General features: G+C 37.9%; 1 protein-coding gene across 2 annotated transcripts in view; it reads left to right on the top strand.

Annotated features, from left to right (window-relative positions):
• LOC126267283 (synaptonemal complex protein 3-like) overlaps positions 1 to 26729 on the top strand; it is a 112180-nt gene that overhangs the window by 23020 nt on the left and 62431 nt on the right. Inside the window, exons 2-4 of one of the 2 annotated variants that reach the window (XM_049972366.1) lie at positions 7052 to 7197; positions 7297 to 7410; positions 25891 to 26254. In XM_049972366.1, the coding sequence (XP_049828323.1) occupies positions 7052 to 7197; positions 7297 to 7410; positions 25891 to 25932 (302 nt within the window). In that variant the 3' untranslated portion in view covers positions 25933 to 26254. Of the gene's footprint in view, positions 1 to 7051; positions 7198 to 7296; positions 7411 to 25890; positions 26255 to 26729 lie in introns of those variants that run through there. The other variant, XM_049972359.1, reaches the window with a different exon arrangement.

Below are 26729 nucleotides of genomic sequence, written 5' to 3' on the forward strand. Positions count from 1 at the left end.
AAGTAAATGTGTTTATGAAATATTAATTTTGTCAGCAGTGGCTGAAATAAAGGTCCTTAAAGTTGAGTGACTGAACTCAGTTTGTTGAAAATAATAAACATTGACCAGGCCTTAGCTTCAATTTGATCATTTGCTGCAGATGATTCATCCTGTAAGTTTCTTCAGTGAAGACAGCCCAGAGAATATTGTGGTTGTCAAAAGACACGAAAAGTTAGTTATTGTCTCAGGTGTACAATTTATTACGTCACACAGTGCAGCTTAAGATATTACATCATACTGGACTCTCCACATGATTTCTTGTGGGTGTTATATACTCTTCCTATCAATTGATTTGTTGTGTGTAGTAAATTTGCTAATTATGATTACAGAGTTGTCAGTAATTACAAGAAGTGCTATCATCTTGTGGTTATAGTTGAAATGCATAAAATAAGATATAAAGACAATTGCAAATTTCTTGTTTCCACAGAAAAATAAGTGAAATGATGTCAATAAACAATGCTGATAACATTTTTGCTAATTACACTGAAACCACATTATCCAAAATACTCCTATCATGATTTGTGTTTCAAATATGAGTTCATTAGTTTTTAGTGTGAACAGAATTTCAACATATAATACAGCAGCCCAAATAAACACTTTGTTTACATTGTTAATCTGGTTTCATTTTATGAATTACAATAAATATGAGGTAATTGGATGTTGTTATGTTAGCCGACAGCATAGTAAGCCAACAGTATGATGAATAAAGTTGTTACAGGTTTCAGACATTATAATGATATTATAGTTGGTATCCCTTTTGTTGCTCAATTGTTTGTAAATGAAAAGCCCTAATTGTATTTAAATGAATTGACAATATATGTACCTGTCACTGGATTAAAGTAATATTAGTGAGTACTTTGACACGTAGTTGTTGAAAACTACATTACAGGGTTCAGTAGGAGAAATCACTTATGTGGGTCCTACCTAATGACATAACCTTTAATCAAGCAATCAAAATTAGCTCTGAAATCTTAATAAAAATAAGCTGTTTCATTTCAGAGCAATCAGGTAGTATGGATTAATCAAGTTTCCAGTTTATCTAATTTTGAAATAACAAGGGTCTACTGTAAATGATCTTTATTATTATTATTATTATTATTATTATTATTATTATTATTGTCTATTCAGCAACATGTAATTTTACATGCGTGTCATTCTTAACACTATAATTTTTTTACAGTTGCACATTACAAATATTTTACAATATGCAACAAATACTATACTTTTTCTGGTACAGGTTCTGTCTTACATTATTATTCATGTTAAATCTGAGTTACATGGGTATTTTTGGATAAGCCACTGCTTGAGCTGCTTATTAAGAGTTACATATAGCGGAGAGTGATGCCACCAGGAAGGGCATCCGCCCACCATCTGTCACTGACAATGCCAAAATCCACAAAACAATACCAACTTTGCAGATTTCAGTTCTATAAAAGATAACGAGAGTGACCCAGATTTCTTATAACTTTTCTCAAGTACAAAAGGATGTACAGTAAACTGCCTCAGGATGCGAGCAGAAGCAAAATGATAAGACCACACAGAACTCAAAATAATAAAAGTGAAGCAATTTGGAATGTATCAAGCAAGAAATTGGTAGTCCAGAGCCAACACAGGTAAACATACTAATCAGAAATAAATTTGGCTTAATAGATAGCCCTAAGGACTTGACCAACTTCATATACAATTACTTTTGTAATACAGCAATCAAAACTGCAAGAAAATCTTCCAAAAATACACCATACATCTACAAATAACAACGTACCTTACAAAATGCTGTTGCTACCCACCATTGAGAAAGAGATGAGTAGGATTGTACGCATATTTAAGATTAAAATGTCCACAGATGTAGACAAGTTTCCAATATTTCTACTAAAAGACTCCATCAGCAGCATAAAAGCACCATTAACAGACATTATAAATGAGTCATCACATCTAGTTGCTTATCTGATGAAAAAGTTCTTCCTGTCCATCAAAAAAGGAGATACAAAATATAAAGATTTACAAACTTGTTTCATTACTGTCTTCTTTTTCAGAAATAATGGAAACTATTATGAAAAACAGACTTGTGGATTATTTAAATAAAGGCCAACTTCTGTGCAATGAACAGTTTAGTGTCAGGTCTGGAAATGGAACAAGTTCCTGTAGCAAAATTCACAAAAATACTTTTTTGAAGCCCTGGATCAAGGGGAACATGTAATAGAAATTTGCCTACACTCAGTAGAGCATTCAGCACAGCTAATCATCAAATACTTCCACATAAACCTGAAGTGCTGGGAATAAGGAGGTGTGACATACATGATTTACATCTTATCTAGCAAACAGAAGAAGAGATCTCCAAAATTTCAAGTGACACAAAATGTAAAGTGATGTATGTTTCACATCAAGAATATTGGAACATTGGAGTCCTCCAAGGCAGTGTGTTAGCCCCAGCACTGTTTCTTATTTATATGAATAACTTCAGACTATATGTCAGAGAATGTTAAACAGTGTTGTTTGCTGATGACAGCAACATAATAATTACAGAGCTGACATGGCTTTCATGATGGTGTGCTATTGGTCAACAAAAAGGAGGTAACTCTTTAGCAGAGTATATGGAAATGCCGTGTGGCTAGGGCCTCCCGTAGGGTAGGCCGTTCGCCTGGTGCAAGTCTTTCGAGTTGACGCCACTTCGGCGACTTGTGTGTCGATGGGGGGCAAGAATTCAAGGTTATCAGAGCTAAGAATCTCCCTGTGCATTATTCCAACCAAAAAAGAGCATGCATGAATAGTGAAATTTTCAAAAACTGGTTCCACATGCATTTTATACCGCAAATCTGGTGACTTCTAGAAGAGAAAGGATTGCCACGTAAGGTATGTTTTATTGCTTGATAATGCTCCTTCGCATCCGAATGAGAAGATTCTTGTATCTGATGGTGGTCTCATCGTAATTAAGTTTTTACTTCATAATGTGACTGCAATTATACACCCAATGAACCAAGGTGTAATTGTGTCAGTTCAAAGGCACTAAATGCTGGTCTGCTCCAAATGCTAGTTGATGAGATTGATTTGGTATTTTTCTGGAAGAAACTGACTATTATAGATGCCATACTCAGGATTACTGATGCCTGGCAGAAGTCAAGCCACATGCTCTAGTTTGATTGTGGAGGAAAATTCTTCCAGAAAGGTTTCACTGATGAAGAAATAGCAGTTGCACACATATGAATCTGGCAGTGAGTTTAAATAGTTTGGAAGATGTCAAAGAAAATCTGAATGAGAGGCTGAAGATCGGTGCATCTCAACCTGACCTCCAGTGTATGAGTGCTGCCAAAATTATGGCTGGTGCTGTACAACAAAACAAAGAAGATGACAGTGAATGTGAAAGTGCAGATGTAGACAGTGACTTTGTCTGTCACTGTACCACATTCAAATGTGTTGATACTCGTGTAGATTATGTGGGCCAGATGGGGTTTCGGCACAGTAACATTATTGCTGCAAGAAAGATTTTAAATGCTGTAAGAAAAAAAGAAGAAAGAAAAAAAAGCAGGCCAACATTACAGTCCATTTTAGGAAATAAACAGGCCTACAGTACCTATACACAGAATTTGGAAAAATGTTCAAATAAAGAATAGATGTTTGAAAATACCTTTATTATTCATGTTTTTCAATTATTTGTGCATCTTCTCCCTCACATTACCCCAAATAATTGGAAATATAGTGTAAGTGGTGGACATCTTAAGCTCATCAAATCATATAAGTATTTAGGGGTGATACTAAGAAGCTATATGAAATGGGAGGATCATGTAAATTCAATATTAGGGAAGCAAGTGGAAGACTTAGGTTTGTTGAAATAATGCAATGCAATGCACCTGTAAAGGATTTGCCTGCAATTTTCTGGGATTACCAATTCTAGAGTATTGTGCCATTGTTAGGAGTCCTTAATAGATGCTTGTAACAACAGACATTAACTAGATTCAGAGGCACACTGTGAAGATTGCAACAGATTGGTTTAGCCAACAGAAAGCGTAACAGAAATGCCCAGGCAACTTTAATAGGAATCCTTGGAAGATATTCAGTGTAGTTCTCATGAAATCCTATTAAGAAAATTTAGATAATGTGTATTTGACGAAGTCTGTGTGACCATTATGCTGACACCATTGTATATCATGCATAGTGATCATGAGGATAAATTAAGAGAGATTAGGGCATGTACAAATGCATACAAACAGTCGTTTTTTCCTCCCTCATTATGGGAGAGTTATAGGAAAAATATCAATAATGGAGGTCTGATGTACCCTCTGACATGTATGGTACAGTGGCTTGCAGAGTATGAATACAGATGTAGGTATCGTGTGATCACGGATAACTATCCTTGACTGTGTACACCAGCTTCTCGGAACTATTGTTCGTGTCTTGTTGAGCACCATGTCATCATCCTTCCTATTAAAATTTTTGTGATGTTTATGAATATTTACAGCTGATCTGTAAAGATGTAGGTAATAATTGCTTGTGGTTGTTGAAAAATCTAAAAAAAGTGATTTTATTTCCCCTAAATAAGTAGGAGTATATGTAAGCACCAATTTAATGTCACTATATATACTGGCACCATAATGTATCATTTTATGATCTAGCACCTGATAATGGATTGCATGCATCTTTAAAGACATTAAATGTTTACATATTTTTTGTATAGTGTTAACATAACCCTTACATCTCGCGTAACAGATATTCAGTAACATCACAAAAGTTCAACTTGAAGAAAGTAAAAATAATACCAAATAAGATATGGATGCAGTCAAATAATGGAAACTCCAGATAGGAATGATATGATGTCATTATTAAGAAGACGACATCCACAGCACATTGTTAATAATGATCAATGAGGGCCACTGCTTAAAAGTCTTGAGTTCCAACTAGTTTCCACTGTACACCCAAATAGGATATGCTACAGAATGCCAAATGATTAACAGAGGGAGCTGACTCAGTATTTAATACAATGGACTCACATCTTTTGTAATGACCCCAATGAGTGTTTCTGTTGTATTTAATTCATACATCTATTCCTGTAGTTAACTTGTAAGGGAAAATATAGGAATTATTCATTCCTGCCAATTGAATTTCTAAAGCTTATGGGCAGAGTGTTTTGGAAAGAACAGTTCTTATAACAGTGAAAGTTTTAGTTGATTTTTTTTTCTCCACAATGACCTTATGAACAGGTAAAATAGTACCCTTTCTGATGCCTACATTACACTTGTATAGGTCAAGAGTATGGGTATTGTGAAGTTAACAGGTTTCTGCCTTTTGATTTTAGTTGGTGTAAAGTGATCAGAAGTGGTTCACATGGTTTCACATATCCAAGTGACACTGATTGTGCCTCACATATTAAGGTCTGCCTTTAATTACATTTCTAGTTATAGTTAGTCCAGCAAACCTTTAACTTGTTCACAATTGAGTGGCATCCTGTCATGAACCCTCTCTACTGTGCTGGAAAAATTATCTCCATGACACCATTACGGTCTGGCTAATGGCTGTATAATACTTTAGTAGAGCTGGCCATGATGTCTCCTTTGTTGATGCTGCTGAGTCTGCGTTGTCCATGTGGCTTCTCGTTGTCTATGCGATGATTCCTCTGCTGCTCTGGGTACAAGAAAAGGTGCGGGTTTTTTAATTATCACTGAACTATCAAAATCATGATGCAGTATTCCACAGTTTATTTGCAACAAAAACACATTTTTATTGCCAAAACTAGATAAACAACTACACTCAACCGCGGCCAATACTCAAGTGCCGAAAACCCGTTGTAGACCAAAGATCACGGTCATAAGCTACAAAGAACATACAATTTCAATATCAGTTATTGATCACAACACCTAACTTAGTATTATCTTAATCAAAAGCTTTTTTAACACGACTTTAGTGTATAACATAACAAAATTATGTCTATTTATCAGTTCCATTACAATCCCCACAGTTGAAATCTCTAATTCTTGAGTTTATATTCATACATTACTGAAGTCTTGTCCTGTGCACCTTTCACAGGCAGACTAGACCTTATCACAGGCAGAACCAAGTGCAAAAGCAGTACTATCATACTGCAGCTATGCCGTAACTTATGGACTGACTTTTATGTGGACATGGCCATCAACTAGCTGTTCATACAAGTGATCAGCCACTGTCAAACTGTGGTCAAGAGTAACAATGACTTGCTGCAGAAGAACATATTGTTGTGCACAACATGTTTGTTTGATGGCAGAAAAAAAACACCCAAATTCGTTAGAATAGACCATTATGCACTAAATGATTGGTGCTGAGTGTTGGATGTGGGCACAATGTAGAAATTGTGAAAACTGCTTAGCTTATGGATGAAGTTCTCCTTATGAACTAACTCAGTCTTAATATAGAGTCACTATTGTCTCCAAATTCTGCTACCTCACTTGCAATGGTCTCAGGAGACAACAGGTGTTATGCATTACTTCTGAAGGGGCACATAATGCAAAAGCTTAAGATTTGTGTTTCTTAAATATGAAAATACAATGAAATTTATGATCACATTTTACAAACCAATGTCAGCGAATTTTATTGTACTACATTTGCTCACAGCAAAACTTAATAGTTTTATTCTGTTCAGGTAGTTGAAGATTGTATTCGTAGTATAATAAAAAAGTCACTTTATGCTGAACCATTATCTTTTCCAACTTGAGATTCATTTTTTTTATTTGTTATGTTGAATTTTATAGTTCATTCTAGAATGGAACATTAATGAACTGAATTTAGATGCCTGTATTCCCAGTTTTCAAAACTATTTAGTGTCTACAGAAACATGATTAAACCCTTGTTTTCTAGGCTAAATGACTTATTTTTCTTACTTATATCTCACAGTGCGAAGAAAATTTAAAAAAATTATCCAAAATTTTGGAAATTCCATGATTATAGGTGTTTATTGGGCAATACATATTATTTTACTTCCAGCAATTTAATTTCATTGTTCATTTATTTCCTGTTATGTATAAGTAACATTATAATTTCTTATTAATAGGACCAATAAAAGTCATCCAAAACAAAATTACACAGCTTTGGACAGCACAGCGTGAGAAACGGAAGATTGACTTAAATGATTTTCAGGAAAACGTCAAAAAAGTTCGCCAGAAGTGGGAATCAAATCTAGACAATTTTAAAGAAGAAGTAAGGAAATTGAAGACTTCTGTTCATTAGTGCCAATATTGTACAGAATTTCGAAAACTATTTCATTTTTTAATTTATGTATACAATTTTTACCATCAGGAAAAGAAATTATTTACATTACTTCACAGACACATGAAGGCAGCTAAAGAAAAATATGATGCTATGAAAGAAAATATTGAAATGTTGAAACAGTTGCATGAAGACTTTTTCAAGGTATGTTTAAAATTATTCTGTAAATTATTTCACAGTGGTGACCTTATTGTTCCTTTGTTGATAAAAATAAAAACATTTTTTTTTCTTTTTTCTTGAAAGTGGTCCTCTCATTCCAATATTGCTACCTTGTTCAAATAAACATACATTGTAATTCAAAACTCTGTTACTTAGTACAAGAGATTAATTGTTTTAGCCAAAAAATTTAGTTTGTTTTTAAAATTTATCTGTTTCAACTGCACCTAATGTAGCTCACCTCACTGGGTTCAAGAATAGAGAAACTAGGTATCTGAGCTGACATATTCTTAATACCACCATTCCTCTTTGAAATATTGCGAAGAAAATGGAATATTGATTTCATAGTCTGCCTGACAAAGTACCTACAAACCATTTAAGAAAGGGAAAAATATAATGATATATGATTTGAGACAGACCTTGTATTAATGTTTGCTCAGTAATGCTCAAGCTAAAAAGAGAGAAAAGGAACCAAGCACTTTTGGTCAGTCCTTCAAACATAACTTAGAAAACATGAAGACTGTCAGCCACTCAGCTACAAATGAATGGTGGGTGGTGCACTGGCAGATTTAAAGAACAGATACCAAGAAATGCACTTGGTAAAGTGGATTCACTTTTAGAAGCAACTTTCAAATCACTGTCTGGCCTCCAGATTTATTTGTTCTTTCTTTCTCCCCCTTTTTTTCCCTAACTCACAAATGTTGGGATGGTTCCTTTGAATAGCTCATATATGAGCAAATATGAGTTTATGTACTGTCACACTATTTTTTATGGGTGTATGTCCATTCAAGAGAAGGCTAAATAAGAATTTTTCTGAGAGGATGTTTGTGTAGCTAGTTTGCTGTAATCTAACAGGGAATGGAAATGCAGCATGGTTGTTTCAAATGTCTAAGTTATTGAAACTAATACAGCTTTTTAGACATCTTCTATCACAGCACCAATGTACAACATCAGTGTGCAGCATAAAGTACAGTGTTGCCAATCAACAACTTGTGATATCTGCCATATCCACCACCATAAAAACTCCACACTGAGCAGTTGCACACTCCATTACATGCATCGGCTGCTCTTCTTTGTGTGTGGCATGCTGCTAACATTGTAGACTGCCTTGCATGCACATGCTTCAAACCACAGCGTTTGGCCACCCATAACACTCAGCAACTGGCTGCCCAGAATATACAGCAACCCCAGCTGCTGGCTCCATTATCTATGGAGCCTTAATTAACACTGCTACTGGCATCTACAAGCCAATTCTTATCGTGCTATGTTCTACTCCACAACTTGGAAGTGCTGCTTTGCAGTGTTATTGCTGCTCGATGTTGATGTGGCTGTGCTCTGAACTTAGAATCTGAATGCTCTATTGGAACTTGTACTTCAGTATTCTCTAGGTTAGTATGTCAACAGACTTGTGATTCTGCCAGAATTCTGAATTTCACTTGCACTTCCTGGACATTGCTATAACTGCCATCAATTTGTATAATTTTTGGTAAAGTGTCCATCTACAACTTGGTGCTTGGTAACAGAATTATTTGTATCAGTATTATGTCAATAAACCATAGAATGCAGATATATTTATTGTATTATCCCTGGTTGTAACACAACTGTTATCACTTGAGTTGCATATGCCTTTAAGCTCATTTGTATTATTCGTGAAGTGTAGTTTTTGACACATGTCTGCAATGTCGTTACATAATCCCATCATAGAACAGTATTATCATATACAGTGAAGGAAAATTGGTAGGAACATATCTTTCCTGTCACCACAGATAAAATTTCTTTATTTCAATGACCAGTTTTGGAACATGAATTCTATTTTTAAATGCAATTACATAAAACTTATGCAGCTTGCAAATTATAACCCCCCCCCCCCCCCCCAAGCCCCCATGACTTAATAGCCTGAAGGGCAGTTCCCATTCAGACTTTTCATGGAGTACAAATCTGTATATACTTTTTGTTTCATTGTCAGGTACTTCTGTGCTTTTCAGTTGTTCCACCTTATCAGGTTCTGAGCTATGTCTCATGGGCACATGTGCAACCATACCCTTTCCCAAGTCAATTTTCAGAGCCCAGGGATCCCAAATTTGTCAATTAAATTTTGTTGCACTGGCTTTTTGTCTCACCACATTTTGTTCAGGTTCACTGATTAAAATTGCAATCCCAAAAATATAACCCTCTTTTATTTTATTAACAGAATCTTGTGTTGGTTCTTGGTAGAACAACATTATAATATATGAAAAGCACCAGCTTGCTTTTGTTCTACAATATTACTTTTATTGTTAACCGGTTTTCGGCTTACAAGGCCATCTTCAGACTTTTACTTACTATTATCACCAAAGAAGTTAAATGTTAGCAGACAACATTGGAAGAGAAGTAACACATGTAGACTGAAGTAGAAACATACAGTAAATGACATCTTTGCAATGAAATAGTAAAAACTGAACAGTACACAAACAACAATGCAGTTGACAGGAAAACCTTTAGCACAAAATAGGAATAGAATGCCTACATAACAGTTTCTATTAATAAACAAAACTAATAAAATAAGAGACAGTTGGGGATCCATAGCTAAGCCATCTAATTGTTTATAGAGTCCCTTGGAAGTGGAAATAGTTCTGTGCGAAGCATGTCTTTGTGGCCAGTCTCATGTCATTCAATTCCACAGGACTGACATTAGGCTTGTGCATCAGCTCTGTCAGAATATAGATACATAAAATTTATTGCCACAGGCAATGGCTACAATCCAGTCCTTATTGACCACATCTTGCACAGGAAACAAAAACGGGAAATTATATCCCTCCTCTATGCCCCACCTGCTTCCCCATCCACTGTCTGCAAGAAATGGTGTACACTACCATTTCTAGGTCAGCTATCACAGATTGTAGCCAAAGCACTGAAATCCTGCAAGTATAGGCTTTCCTACTCTGTGAGGGACAAGACAGCCCAGTGCATTTTTAATAGCAAAGACAAAATCACCTGTTCTGATTGTAAAAAATTTTACATTGGTCAGTCAGGCAGAACCATATCAACTAAGCTGGCTGAACATGAACACAGCTGGAGGTTGCAGAATTCAGACTCTGCATTTGCTGAGCATGTACTGAGTGAGGGTCACAACTACCAGCCAGTGTCCCATGTACTTCACTTAGCAAACAAAGGCCATAAACTCAACCTGCTGGAAGCCTTGGAAATTAACAAACATCTTGCTCACAGTCCAGATCTCATCCTAAATGACCAGACACAACTCAACACTTCCCCTCTCCTAAACTTCATACAATCATCTTTGTTGTTCATTACTTCCCACTCTCTCTTCCCACATATTCCCATTTTCCTGTATTCATTAAGTTGTTTTATTTGTTCAAGTTGTCTTTGTATTCCACAAAGACTGTAGTTTCAATAGTTAAGGCTTTATTTTAACTGGCACTTGTATTACTGTCAATGCTTAACACCCCTTGTAGTTGTCTCATCAAATACTGTTCATATTTTACTTTGCTCATTTATTTAATGAAAACTGGTACACAGCCACTGCTTGGATTATAATGTTAATGTTGAAATGCAGTACCACCACTCTCTCAAACTGTAGGTTCCCTCAAACACCTCCATTTTCCTGCATTTATTAATTCCTGTTTATCTTGTTGATATTGCTTAAGTTCCTTATGTATTCTGTATTTACATTGACAACTGTCTCTTCTTTTAATTGGCTGTGTATCACTCTCCATGTTTCATACCTCCTGATGCAGACTTGTCTAGTACTAATTTTATTTTATTTTATTTTATTAGTTTTGTTTATTAATAGAAACTGTTATGTAGGCATGCTATTCCTATTTTGTGCTAAAGGTTTTCCTGTCAACTCCATTGATGTATATGTACTGTTCAGTTTTTACTATTTCATTGCAAAGATGTTATTTACTGTATGTTTCTACTTCAGTCTACATGTGTTACTTCTCTTCCAATGTTGTCTGCTAGCATTTAACTTCTTTGGTGATAATACTCAGTAAAGGTCTGAAGATGGCCTTGTAAGCCGAAAACCGGTTAACAATAAAAGTAATATTGTAGAACGAACGCGAACTGGTCCTCTTTTATTTCATAAAAAATATCATATCTGGAGCTACTATCAAGGGGATCACTCTGCACTGAGCCTAAGCCACTCACACTGTGACTCCCCTTGTGGCGGTCGTGCCCTCCCCAGGACTATTCCATCAGACTTTGGCGCGACTGCACACCTGCCTGACAGATTGCCCTCCATGACCCACTTCGTGGCGCCTGTAGTTGACAGTCCTCATGCTCTGTTTTTATTATACAAGAATTTTATAATGGGGAATAATTGGCAACACTTCAAGCAGTAACTCTTGGGTTGATTCCCTTTGAGGTATTCTATTTTATTTAATCTTCCCTTATCCAGACACTCCCCTTGTAGTTATTCTAAAATTACTGGTTCATTACTTATAGTCTATTTACATTTATCTATTCTTCTTCCATCAGTACAGCTTAATTATTATTTTTACTCATTTATTTATTATATCCTCCCCCCATGAACCATGGACCTTGCCGTTGGTGGGAAGGCTTGCGTGCCTCAATGATACAGATAGCCGTACCATAAGTGCAACCACAACAGAGGGGCATCTGTTGAGAGGCCAGACAAATGTGTGGTTCCTGAAGAGGGGCAGCAGACTTTTCAGTAGTTGCAGGGGCAACAGTCTTGATGATTGACTGATCTGGCCTTGTAACACTAACCAAAATGGCCTTGCTGTCCTGGTACTGTGAACGGCTGAAAGCAAGGGGAAACTACAGCTGTAATTTTTCCTGAGAGCATGCAGCTTTACTGTATGATTAAATGATGATGGTGTCCTCTTGGGTAAAATATTCCGGAGGTAAAATAGTCCCCCATTCGGATCTCCGGGCGGGGACTACTTCAGAGAACGTCGTTATCAGGAGAAAGAAAACTGGCGTTCTACGGATCAGAGTGTGGAATGTCAGATCCCTTAATCGGACAGGTAAGATAGAAAATTTAAAAAGGGGAATGGATAGGTTAAAGTTAGATATAGTGGGATTTAGTGAAGTTCGGTGGCAGGAGGAACAAGACTTTTGCTCAGGTGAATACAGGGTTATAAATACAAAAGCAAATAGGGGTAATGCACGTGTACGTTTAATAATGAAGAAAAAAAGGTAGGAGTGTGGGTAAGCTACTACAAACAGCATAGTGAATGCATTATTGTGGCCAAGATAGACAGAAAGTCCACACCTACTACAGTAGTACAAGTTTATATGCCAACTAGCTCTGCAGATGATGAAGAAATTGATGAAATTTATGATGAGATAAAAGAAATTATTCAGGTAGTGAAGGGAGACAAAAATTTAATTGTCATGGATGACTTGAACTCGATAGTAGGAAAAGGAAGAGGAGGAAACATAGTAGGTGACTATGGAATGGGATTAAGGAATGAAAGAGGAAGTCTCCTGGTAGAATTTTGCACAGAGCATAACTTAATCATAGCTAACATATGTTTCAAGAATCATAAAAGAAGGTTGTATATGTGGAAGAAGCCTGGAGATACTGGAAGGTGTCAGGTAGATTATATAATGGTAAGAAAGAGATTCAGGAATCAGGTTTTATACTGTGAGACATTTCCAGTTGCAGATGTGGACTCTGGCCACAATCTATTGGTTATGAACTGTAGATTAAAACTGAAGAAACTGCAAAAGGTTGGGCATTTGAGGAGATGGGACCTGGATAGATTGGAAGAACCAGAGGTTGTAGAGAGCTTCAGGGAGAGCATTAGGGAACGATTGACAAGAATGGAAGAAGGAAATACAGTGGGAGAAGAATGGGTAGCTTTGAGAGATGAAATAGTGAAGGTAGCAGAGGATCAAGTAAGAAAAAGACGAGGGCTTGTAGAAATCCTCGGGTAACAGAAGAGATATTGAATTTAATTGATAAAAGGAGAAAATATAAAAATGCAGTAAATGAAGCAGGCAAAAAGGAATACAAACGTCTCAAAAATGAGATCGACAGGAAGTGCAAAATGGTTAAGCAGGAATAGCTAGAGGACAAAAGTAATGATGTAGAGGTGCATATCACTAGGGATAAGATAGATACTGCCTACAGGAAAATTAGACCTTTGGAGAAAAGAGAACCACTTGCATGAATATCAAGAGCTCAGAGGGAAACCCAGTTATAAGCAAAGGAGAGAAAGCCGAAAGGTGGAAGGAGTATATAGAGGGTCTATACAAGGGTGATGTTCTTGAGGACAATATTATGGAAATGGAAGAGAATGTGGATGAAGATGAAATAAAAGATATGATACTGAGTGAAGAGTTTGACAGAGCCCTGAAAGACCGAAGTCGAAACAAGGCCCCGAGAGTAGACAACATTCCATTAGAATGACTGACAACCTTGGAGGAGCCAGGACTAACAAAACTCTACCATCTAGTGAGCAACATGTACAAGACAGGCGAAATACCCTCAGACTTCAAGAAGAATATAATAATTCCAGTCCCAACGAAAGCTGGTGTTGAAAGATGTGAAAATTACTGAACTGTCAGTTTAATAAGCCATGGCTGCAAAATACTAACACACATTCTTTATGGACGAATGGAAAAACTGGTAGAAGCTGAGTTTGAGGAAGATCAGTTTGGATTCTGTAGAAATGTTGGAACACGTGAGGCAATACTGACCCTACGACTTATCTTAGAAAATAGATTAAGGAAGAGCAAACCTACATTTCTAGCATTTGTAGACTTAGAGAAAGCTTTTGACAATGTTGACTGGAATACTGTCTTTCAAATTCTGAAGGTGGCAGGGAAAAAATACAGGGAGCGAAAGGCTATTTACAATTTGTACAGAAAGCAGATGGCAGTTATAAGAGTTGCGGGACATGAAAGGGAAGCAGTGGTTGGGAAGGGAGTGAGACAGGGTTGTAGCCTATCCCCAATGTTATTCAATCTGTATATTGAGCAAGCAGTAAAGGAAACAAAAGAAAAATTCAGAGTAGGAATTAAAATCCATGGAGAAGAAATAAAAACTATGAGGTTCGCCAATGACATTGTAATCCTGTCAGACACAGCAAAGGACTTGGAAGAGCAGCTGAACGGAATGGACAGTGTCTTGAAAGGAGGATATAAGATGAACATCAACAGAAGCAAAATGAGGATAATGGAATGTAGTCAAGATTTATTGGGTGATGATGCAGGAATTAGATTAGAAAATGAGAGGCTTAAAGTAGTAAATGAAGTTTGCTGTTTGGGGAGCAAAATAACTGATGATGGTCGAAGTAGATAGGATATAAAATGTAGACTGTCAATAGCAAGGAAAGCATTTCTGAACAAGAGAAATTTTTTTACTTCGAGTATAGATTAGCACTGAATAGGGGATCATGGAGGAATTTTATAAGGGGGCTATGCTCCAGACTGAACGCTGAAAGGCATAATCAGTCTTGATGATGATGATGATGATGATGATGATGATGATGATGACATAGATTTAAGTGTCATGAAGTCGTGTCTGAAAGTTTTGTATGGAGTGTAACCATGTATGGAAATAAAATGTGGACGACAAATAGTTTAGACAGGAAGAGAATAAAAGATTTGGAAATGTGGTGCTACAGAATAATGCTGAAGATTAGATGGGTAGATCACATAACTAATGAGGAAGTATTGAATAGAATTGGAGAGAAGAGAAATTTGTGGCACAACTTGACTAGAAGAAGGGATCGGTTGGGATCGGTTGGTAGGGCATATTCTAAGGCATCAAGGGATCACCAATTTAGTATTGGAAGGCAGTGTGGAGGGTAAAAATCATAGAGTGAGACCAAGAGCTGAATACACTAAACAGATTCAGAAGGATGTAGGTTGCAGTAGGTACTGGGAGATGAAGAAGCTTGTGCAGGATAGAGTAGCATGGAGTGCTGCATCAAACCAGTCCCAGGGCTGAACACTGCAACAACATCAACAACAACAATCTTAAATGAATCCACTTGTCACATGGTAATATACATTGACATTATGCAAGAAACAGTTTATAAGATTTACTGTGCTCCAACTACTTGACAAAACTGTGGAGTCAGAAATCTAGCCTATTTAGAAATGGTATCCGAGGCAGAGCACAGACTAGCACTTGTATCACTATCACTCACTCCTGACTGGCAAGGGGTCCAGCTTTCATTTGGCAGAATGAATGGCAAACAGGACATCTCCTCTCAACTCGATAGTGGCTGCTTTCAACCTGAGCAAAATGTGGTGCATCTGACCTGCTAAATCACTTTTAGTCCCTGCTATGGTATAAAAAACTTTTTAATATTTGGGGATCCATTAACGAGTTATGCCCAGAGAAAACTATCACCCTACTCTGTGAAATATAGGAATAGGTATTTATTAAAAACACAGCTTGGAATGCTGCGAGCTCTTAAAGAACTTATAAAACTTCATTTCTGCTGGACTAATAATCCGCCATGAACCATGGACCTTGTTGTGATGGGGTGGCTAGCATGCCTCAACAGTAAAGATATTAGTACCACAGGTGCAGTCACAACAAAGAGGTATCTGTTGAGAGGACAAACAAAGATGTAGTTCTTGAAGAGAGGCAGCGGTCTTTTTAGTAGGTGCAGGGACATCTGTCTGGGAGACAGATGGCCATCTAACAGCAGCTAACATGACCTTGCTGTGTTGGTACTGTGAATGGCTTTTCAGCTATGTGAAACTACAGCTGTAATTTTTTTCTGAGGACAAGCAGCTCTCCTTATGGCTACATCTGCATCTACATGATTACTCTGCAATTCACACATAAGTGCCTGGCAGAGGGAACATTGAACTATTTTCGTACTATTTCTGTACCATTCCACTCTCGAATGGCACTTGGGAAAAGGGAACACCTAAATCTTTCTGTTTGAGCTCTGATTTATCTTATTTTATTGTGATGATCATTTCTGCCTTGCATTCGGAAGAGAAAGTTGGTGGCTGAAATTTAGTGAATAGATCTTGCCGCAAAGAAAACCTTCTTTGTTTCAGTGACTGCCACCCCAAGTTGCGTATCATATCAGTGACACTCTCACCCCTATTGTGCGATAACACAAAATGAACTGCCCTTCTTTGCACCTTTTCGATGTCCTCCATCAACCCTACCTGGTAAGCATCCCACACCACACAGCAATACTCCAGCAGAGGACGGACAAGTCTAATGTAGGCTATCTCTTTAATGGGTTTGTCACATCTTCTAAGTGTTCTGCCAACAAAGTGCAGGCTAAATGATGATAGGATCCTCTTGTGCAAAATATTTCAGAAGTAATACAGTTCCCCATATGAATCTCTAGATGTGGACTCCTCAGGAGGATGCCATCATCAGGAGAAACCAAACTGATATATCTGCAGTTTGGAATGTGGAATGTTGGATCCCGTAGTTGGGCGACAGGTATGTTAGAAAATTTAAGAAGAGAGATGGATAGGTTGAAGTTAGGTATAGAGGGATTAGGACTTCTGTTCAGGTGAGTACAAGGTTGTTGTTGTTGTTGTTGTTGTTGTTGTTGTTGTTGTGTTCTTCAGCCCAGAGACTGGTTTGATGCCGCTCTCCATGCTACTCTATCCTGTGCAAGCTTCTTCATCTCCCAGTACCCACTGCAACTTACATCCTTCTAAATCTGTTTAGTGTATTCATCTCTTGGTCTCCCTCCACGATTTTTACCCTCCTTGCTGCCCTTCAATACTAAATTGGTGATCCCTTAATGCCTCAAAGTATGCCCTACCAACCGATCCCTTCTTCTAGTCAAGTTGTGCCACAAATTTCTCTTCTCTCCAATTCTATTCAATACCTCCTCATTAGTTATGTGATCTACCCATCTAATCTTAAGCATTCTTCTGTAGCACCACATTTACAAAGCTTCTATTCTCTTCTTGCCTAAACTATTTGTTGTCCACGTTTCATTTCCATACATAGCTACACTCCATACAAATACTTTCAGACACGACTTCATGACACTTAAATCTATACTCGATGTAAACAAATTTCTCTTCTTCAGAAACGCTTTCCTTGCCATTGACAGTCTACATTTTATATCCTCTCTACTTTGACCATCATCAGTTATTTTGCTCCCCATATAGCAAAACACATTTACTACTTTATGCCTCTCATTTCGTAATCTAATTCCCGCAGCAGCATCCGATGTAATTTGACTACATTCCAATATCCTCCTTTTGCTTTTGTTGATGTTCATCTTATATCCTCCTTTTGCTTTTGTTGATGGTCATCTTATATCCTCATTTCAAGAAACTGTCAATTTACTACTTTAAGCCTCTCAGTTCGTAATCTAATTCCTGCAGCATCATCCAATTTAATTTGACTACATTCCAATATCCTCCTTTTGCTTTTGTTGCTGTTCATCTTAGATCCTCCTTTCAAGACACTGTCCATTCTGTTCAACTGCTCTTCCAGGTCCGTTGCTCCTTTGCTGTCCCTGACAGAATTACAATGTCATTGGTGAACCTGAAAAGTTTTTATTTCTTCTCCATGGATTTTACTTCCTACTCCGATTTTTCTTTTGTTTCCTGTACTGCTTGCTCAATATACAGATTGAACAACATTGGGGATAGACTACAACTCTGTCTCACTCCCTTCCCAACCACTAGTTCCCTTTCATGCCCCTCGACTCCTATATCTGCCATGTGGTTTCTGTACAAATTGTAAATAGCCTTTCTCTCCCTGTATTATACCCCTGCCACCTTCAGAATTTCAAAGAGGGTATTCCAGTCAACATTGTGAAATGCTAGAAATGTAGGTTTGCCTTCCCTTAATCTACACTCCTGGAAATTGAAATAAGAACACCGTGAATTCATTGTCCCAGGAAGGGGAAACTTTATTGACACATTCCTGGGGTCAGATACATCACATGATCACACTGACAGAACCACAGCCACATAGACACAGGCAACAGAGCATGCACAATGTCGGCACTAGTACAGTGTATATCCACCTTTCGCAACAATGCAGGCTGCTATTCTCCCATGGAGACGATCGTAGAGATGCTGGATGTAGTCCTGTGGAACGGCTTGCACGCCATTTCCACCTGGCGCCTCAGTTGGACCAGCGTTTGTGCTGGACGTGCAGACCGCGTGAGACGACGCTTCATCCAGTCCCAAACATGCTCAATGGGGGACAGATCCAGAGATCTTGCTGGCCAGGGTAATTGACTTACACCTTCTAGAGCACGTTGGGTGGCACGAGATACATGCGGACCTGCATTGTCCTGTTGGAACAGCAAGTTCCCTTGCCGGTCTAGGAATGGGAGAACGATGGGTTCAATGACGGTTTGGATGTACTGTGCACTATTCAGTGTCCCCTCGACGATCACCAGAGGTGTACGGCCAGTGTAGGAGATCGCTCCCCACACCATGATGCCGGGTGTTGGCCCTGTGTGCCTCGGTCGTATGCAGTCCTGATTGTGGCGCTCACCTGCACGGCGCCAAACACGCATACGACCATCATTGGCACCAAGGAAGAAGCGACTCTCATCGCTGAAGACGACACGTCTCCATTCGTCCCTCCATTCACGCCTGTCGCGACACCACTGGAGGCGGGCTGCACGATGTTGGGGCGTGAGCGGAAGACGGCCTAACGGTGTGCGGGACCGTAGCCCAGCTTCATGGAGACGGTTGTGAATGGTCCTCGCCGATACCCCAGGAGCAACAGTGTCCCTAAGTTGCTGGGAAGTGGCGGTGCGGTCCCCTACGGCACTGCGTAGGATCCTACGGTCTTGGCGTGCATCTGTGCGTCGCTGCGGTCCGGTCCCAGGTCGACGGACACGTGCACCTTCCGCCGACCACTGGCGACAACATCGATGTACTGTGGAGACCTCACACCCCACGTGTTGAGCAATTCGGCAGTACGTCCACCCGGCCTCCATCATTCCGGTCCCAGGTCGACGGACACGTGCACCTTCCGCCGACCACTGGCGACAACATCGATGTACTGTGGAGACCTCATGCCCCACGTGTTGAGCAATTCGGCAGTACGTCCACCCGGCCTCCAGCATGCCCACTATACACCCTCACTCAAAGTCCGTCAACTGCACATACGGTTCACGTCCACGCTGTCGCGGCATGCTACCAGTGTTAAAGACTGCGATGGAGCTCCGTATGCCACGGCAAACTGGCTGACACTGACGGCGGCGGTGCACAAATGGTGCGCAGCTAGCGCCATTCGACGGCCAACACCGCGGTTCCTGGTGTGTCCGCTGTGCCGTGCGTGTGATCATTGCTTGTACAGCCCTCTCGCAGTGTCCGGAGCAAGTATGGTGGGTCTGACACACCGGTGTCAATGTGTTCTTTTTTCCATTTCCAGGAGTGTATTTTCTAAGATAAGTCGTAGAGTCAGTATTGCCTCACGTGTTCTTACATTTCTACGAAATCCAAACTGATGTTCCCCAAGGTCAGCTTCTACCAGTTTTTCCATTCGTCTGTAAAGAATTCGTGTTAGTATTTTGCAGCCGTGGCTTATTAAACTGACAGTTCAGTAATTTTCACATCTTTCAACACCTGCTTTCGTTAGGATTGGAATTATTATATTCTTCTTGAAGTCTGAGGGTATTTCGCCTGTCTTGTACATGTTGCTCACTAGATGGTAGAGTTTTGTTAGTCCTGGCTCCTCCAAGGTTGTCAGTCATTCTAATGGAATGTTGTCTACTCTCGGGGCCTTGTTTCGACTTTGGTCTTTTAGTGCTCTGTCATACTCTTCACACAGCATCATATATCTTATTTCATCTTCATCTACATTCTCTTCCATTTCCATAATATTGTCTTCAAGAACATCACCCTTGTATAAACCCTCTATATACTCCTTCCACCTTTCTGCTTTCTCTTCTTTGCTTAGAACTGGGTTTCCATTGGAGCTCTTGATAGTCATGCAAGTAGCTCTATTTTCTCCAAATGTCTCTTTAATTTCCCTGTAGGCAGTATCTGTCTACCCCTACAGACATGTGGATCTACATCCTTACATTTGTCCTCTGGCCATTCCTGCTTAGCCATTTTACACTTCCTGTCTATCTCATTTTTGAGACCTTTGTATTCCTTTGTGACTGCTTCATTTACTGCAATTTTGTATTTTCTCCTTTTATCAATTAAATTCAATATCTCTTCTGTTACTCGAGGATTTCTACTAGCCCTCATCTTTTTACCTACTTGATTGTCTGCTGCCTTCACTATTTCATCTCTTAAAGCTACCCATTCTTCTTCTACTGTATTTCTTTCCCCCATTCTTGTCAATTGTTCCCTAATGCTCTCCCGAAGCTCTCTACAACCTCTGGTTCTTTCAGCTTATCCTGGTCCCATCTCTTCAAGTTCCCGCCTTTATTTACAGTTTCTTCAGTTTTAATCTACAGTTCATAACCAATAGATTGTGGTCAGAGTCCACATCTGCCCCTGGAAATGTCTTACAATTTAAAACCTGATTCCTAAATCTCTGTATTACCATTATATAATCTATCGGACACCTTCCAGTATCTCCAGGCTTCTTCCATGTATACAACTTTCTTTTATGCCTCTTGAACCAAGTGTTTGCTTCGATTAAGTTATGCTCTGTGCAAAATTCTGCCAGGTGGCTTCCTCTTTCATTCTTTAATCCCATGTTTCCTTCTCTTCCTTTTCCTACTATAGAGTTCCAGTCACCCATGAAAATTAAATTTTCGTCTCCCTTCACTACCTGAATAATTTCTTTTATCTAATCATACATTTCATCAATTTCTTCATAAGCTGCAGAGGTAGTTGGCATATAAACTTGTACTACTCTGGTTGGTGTGGGCTTTGTATCTATGTAGGCCACAATAATGCATTCACTATGCTGTTTGTAGTGGCTTACCCGCATTCATATTTTCCTATTCATTATTAAAACTACTCCTGCATTACCCCTATTTGCTTTTGTATTTATAACCCTGTATTCATCTGACCAAAAGTCTTGTTCCTCCTGCCACCGAACTTCACTAATTCCCACTATATCTAACTTTAACCTACCCATTTCCCTTTTTAAATTTTCTAACCTACCTGCCCGATTAAGGGATCAGACATTCCATGCTCTGATCTGTAGATCACCAGTTTTCTTTCTCCTGATAACAAGGTTATAAATACAAAATCTAGTACTAATAATGCAAGAGTAGGTCTAATAATGAATACATTTGCAGATTCCGGAATGTCCGTAGCCGCTATGGATAAGCCATATTAAATCTTCTTCCACACCTTGAGGTCTTCATAACTTGCATTTGTATGCGATGTTGTCTAATTGCCAGAATGAAATACTATCAACATTCGTCCACAGTTCCTGCTTGTCTGGTAGCCTTCCTGCATTAATGTTGTGTCGAAATTTGACCCTAAAGTATTCATACATCTTTATTCCTTGCTTTATTCTTGTGGCTGGTGTTCTTACCTCGTTATTGGCATAACTTGAAGTTAAGAAATTGTGTTATCACAAAAATCACACGAAGTTCCTCATTACATTTCATTACAGTCTTACCAAAAGGTAATCTTGACAGTGCATGAAATAGATAATTATCTTTGATCCCCAAATTAATATCAGGAACCGTTATAAACTCCAAATGATAACTAGGAGCTCCTTCTCTAATGCAGTGTAGTTTAATCTGTGCTTGTTACGGCTCCTACTTGTGAAAGGGGCAGTCTTATATTCACCAATTGCTGGATTTCATGCTCCTTGGAATAATTGTGCAATGAGTGTTTATTCTGATGCTTCTGTTGCTAATGTCATAGTGTAAATATGTCTGGAGTGAGTGTCAACATGCGCAGAACAGATTTTGTGTTGTCGACATACATTGCCGGCCTTGTCTCGGGACGTCGTGTGTTTGTCCGTATAGTGTCCTGTATATTTCGAATGTCACTACATCCCTAGTACAGATGGATTCTTTTCGTACGTGTCGTGGATTATTTATACATGTTGCACAGACATTTTAACAGTATCTATTTGATACCGGGAAAAACCAGCTATGTAACTTTTAAGGGAAAGTGATATTGCATTCTGCTTCTTTGTGATAGGTGTCACAGTACAGATGCACTCAATGTTTGGTAATTTTCGGTATGATGTGGCACTTTACAGTATTACAGAGCCTGACGTACATTTTTGCAGTGATAGTCTTGCAAAACGACTTGACAGTAAGCTAGTACTTTTGCAAGTGTCCGAAAAACACTGATTTGCCACACATTAGCGATTATATCCCTGCTAATTCGTCCATTTTTTCTGCTATTTCTGCGTATTTATTTTCTCGTTTTTGCGACCTAAAGCACAATTTTCTTACTGGTGACACTTTGATGTGTTTATTTAACTCATTTTACATATTTGCTCCCAGTTTGTTAAATAAATAGTAGACTGAGTAAGAAGGGGGGAAAAAAGGTGATCGGAGAATAAATGAACTGTAAAGTAAATACAGTTGGTCATGTAACAGTCAAACCACATAACACCATTAAGGGAAGTGGAAAGTGACACAAATGAAAGAGTTTGTGGACATGTTTACTAATATTTTATACTTATTAATCAAATGGTGAAGAAAATAAATTGAAGGCAAAATACACCAAAGAAGATGAATGTGTACTTTGATTAGCTACACTATTGCGTTTTTTATTTGATTTGTGCAGAAATTGTATTTAAGCTGAATGCAGAAATTAGTAGTAGGTGCCGTGGAAAATTAAAAATAGTTGGTATAGCATCTACCTTCAGCCACACATGTCCAAATTTTTCTCTGTCTAAACATTCCTCTTCAAAGTGTTTTGAATATATTTTGGAATATTTTGTTAGGACAAAATTAATCCTCCTTATTTTATGGAGCCATATCTTTACTCGTTGTTCATCCTTCGGGAAACTAAAATATAAAACACACTTAATCATTCTCCTTGTCCTAGACACACTTAACATGGTCTCCTACCGTAACTTTATAGTAAACAATAAGGTTGGGACACACACATTATACAAAGACAATTATAGACTATACCTCTATTGAATTTATCTGTCTTCCATCTTTCAAATCTATATACATAATCAACAAGTCACTGATAAATGCATGGAGGATAGTATCTGCTGAAACAACTGACAATGCCCTTTCCTGTTCCACTAGCAAATTTACGAGAGGAAGCGATTGTTTGTAAGCTTTTCTACGAGCCATAAAATCAGAAAACCATAGAAAAATAGGTCTACAGAATCGAGCCTTAATCATAATGCGTCTCAAAATTTTTAAACACAGTACCCATGAAAAGTTACTATCCCTCCTTTCACATATATTTCTATGCATCCGTAGCAACAACAGTAATTCACCATCTCTATTACACTATCAACAAACGGTGAAACCACAACAAAAGCTCTTGATGTTATAAACTTCAAACTCTGCATAAAGCATACACGCACAGCGAAGTCCTGAAAACACGTGACAATCCTGGTTTAAAGTTGACAACATGCGCAGAACGCAATGCTCACTCCAGAGGTATTTACTCTATGGCTAATGTAAATTGTTCAAAGATGACAGGGTGATTCAGTATAGCCACTTTGCCTACTGCTTCTTTAATACTCTGAAAAGCTTCTGCTGTCCCTTCTTCTCATACCATTACCAATTTTTTTTAAATAATAATAACTATGGAGGATTGTTAATTATCCATCCTGTCATGGTTGCCAAAGGAAGTTCTTTAGAAGGGGGATTTGTTTATAGGTTGTAACTAAATCAACTACTTCACTCAAGATATGTCACCTTGAAGCTGTTCATAGGCACTTTTACCTTATTGAAGGTTTATGGTCACCTTCTCATGTTTTCTTGATGCAGAAGACCTGCTATGCAACTGTGCTATGGGACTTTGTTTCCATCTACAGATGGTCAAGGCTGTAAGAAAGCTCACATTTACACCAATTCACTACAAAAGACATAAATGCCTTTTTAGATAACCCTTCTGTATTTGGTTGTTCCCATATTTGATATAACAACATTTGGTCACAAACCCCTTATTACTTATGAGGGAAGGTCTCCAGCAGTGTGATCAATGTTTTGAAAATATCTACATGGTGATGTAGGTTAAGACACCAGGTATCACACATTGCAGCCATTCACCCAGGTGGGCCCTTGTTTGCGAGTAATTGACAAAAAACAATTCGAAATTTGGTGGGATACTCAGTAGTGTTAAAAAAGTTGCATTGTATATTTTGTGTATGTGGTATAATGGATAGGATATCAGCTTTGCATGCAGGAGGTTGTGGCTTTGAATTTTGTCAGGTGCCCAACTTTTTTTTTTTTTTTTTTTTTTTTTTTTTTTTTTTTTTTTTTTTTTTTTTCACGTTAATCCTTATAAAAACATTTAAAACGTAACATAAATATCTATTGCACTATGGACAAAATAATGTGGATGAAAATTTAAATGAAAGACAGGTTTATAAGTAAAATAAAATTCAGGTAAAATAAGAAAAAGATATAATGAACGCAATAATGTGAATGAAGAAACAGGGTGATAAAACAAAAGAAATCAAATCGAAATAAATACTTAAAATTAATTAAAACGCATGAACAAAGATTTCAGCTGGAGGAAGAATGATTGAAGAAAGAAATGAGCAAATGAAGCAGTTGATATAATTATGTGATAAAAGAATGGAATTAAAGAGATACATATAAATCAATTAATTGAAAGAAAATGATGATGAAGGTAATGCCAATAAAGATTTAAAAATGAAAACAAAAATCCTTACTGCACCTGACAAGATATGACCACACAATCTCCTGCATGCAAAGCTGTTATCCTATCCAGCACACCATGCAACGTGACTACATAATGCAACTTTTTAATGCTATTGAATGCATAAAGTATGCTGATTTTTTTTCCCCCCATCATTTAGGGTGAATGGCTGCAGTGTTTGATACATGGGATCTTCACTTTATAGTAGGGCACACTCCTGTAACATAACCTTTTTTTAAATAGAGATAACTGATACCATGTATACTATCGATTCTTGAATAGGTGAACATTATATCAGCTGTCTAACTGAATGAACTTTATACGATTTTGTATACATGTGTTATGTTTTCAGCTAAAATATGTAAAAATAAATTAATTTGTTAGTGCTCTGTACATAGAGTTAAAATTACTCTTCTTTTAAAAATATTTGAAATTAGAAAATTTCTGGCATACTTAAAATTAATGTTATTAATTGCACAATCTAACACTAATTATCAAATTTGTTTCTCGATTGATTTACAAAATAATGATATATTTTAGCAAAGATTCTTCTTTGGCAAAGAAAGTTTGTAAACTATCCTTTTTTTGTAAACTATTTGGAATAATTTGAGTACTGCAGAATGTTAGGAGTAGTGGTCACACCTGTGATGGAATCAGAAAGTAGTGATTCGAGGATTTACACATAAATTCTGGAACCACCCGACCTTCTGCCACCTTGAACATGTGATATTTTAAAGATAAGTGTGACAGAGAGCCTATTTATTGTGCAACTCATGTCTGTGTGCGCAGGATGGACGTTGGTTATGGAAGGACAGGGGCTGCATCAGATGAGCAACGTTGACAAGTGTTGCCGCTCATGCCATAGAACCTGTATGGAAAGTACAAGGAGCAATTGTGTGTTATTCCTTGGTGATGGAATAATTGTAATTGTTATAGACAGTTGCAACATGTTTTGTCTAGAGACTCTTACTTAATCTTGGTATTAGACTTGCTAGAAGCAAGACTTGTCTTTGGATCTCAGGTGGTTATTAAATCCACGACCTTGTAATTATATTTAATAGTATCTAATGGTTAATGACGCAGTTGACCTGCAAGAGTTTGTATTCTTATGTGAGACTTGTGGAAATGAAAATATACCTGAACTGAACTTAAAGTATGAGGGTACTGAGTTACTTAGAGAGAGAGAGAGAGAGAGAGAGAGAGAGAGAGAGAGAGAGAGAGAGTCGTTGTTTGGTTCCTCTAACTAACATTATTTCTTTGGAGAAGAAGTTGTGGAGATTGACGCATCCGCAAATCCAGAGAAGAGGATTGCCTAAAAGTTTCAAGTAATCAACTGTAGTAAGAGAAGTGTGAAGTTCGCTTCTCTTGTTGCTGAAAACGTTAGAATGCGATGACCGACGTGATCAGGACTTGAAGAAAGAGGAATTTTGAAACAAAATCAAGATAAGAAGATATTGTGAGTTGCCATAGCAACCAATAGAAACAAGACAGGGAAATTGTTTCACAGAGTTGGGTTCTGCATAAACAGTAAAAAGGGGTGAAAATTAATAAATACCGTACAAGAGAAGACATAATGAAAATCACAACAGTTTAGACTAAGAAGGGTTACAACAAGATCTATTTGATGA

The sequence above is a fragment of the Schistocerca gregaria genome, chromosome 1 (assembly GCF_023897955.1).
Source record: "Schistocerca gregaria isolate iqSchGreg1 chromosome 1, iqSchGreg1.2, whole genome shotgun sequence".
NCBI lineage: Eukaryota > Metazoa > Arthropoda > Insecta > Orthoptera > Acrididae > Schistocerca > Schistocerca gregaria.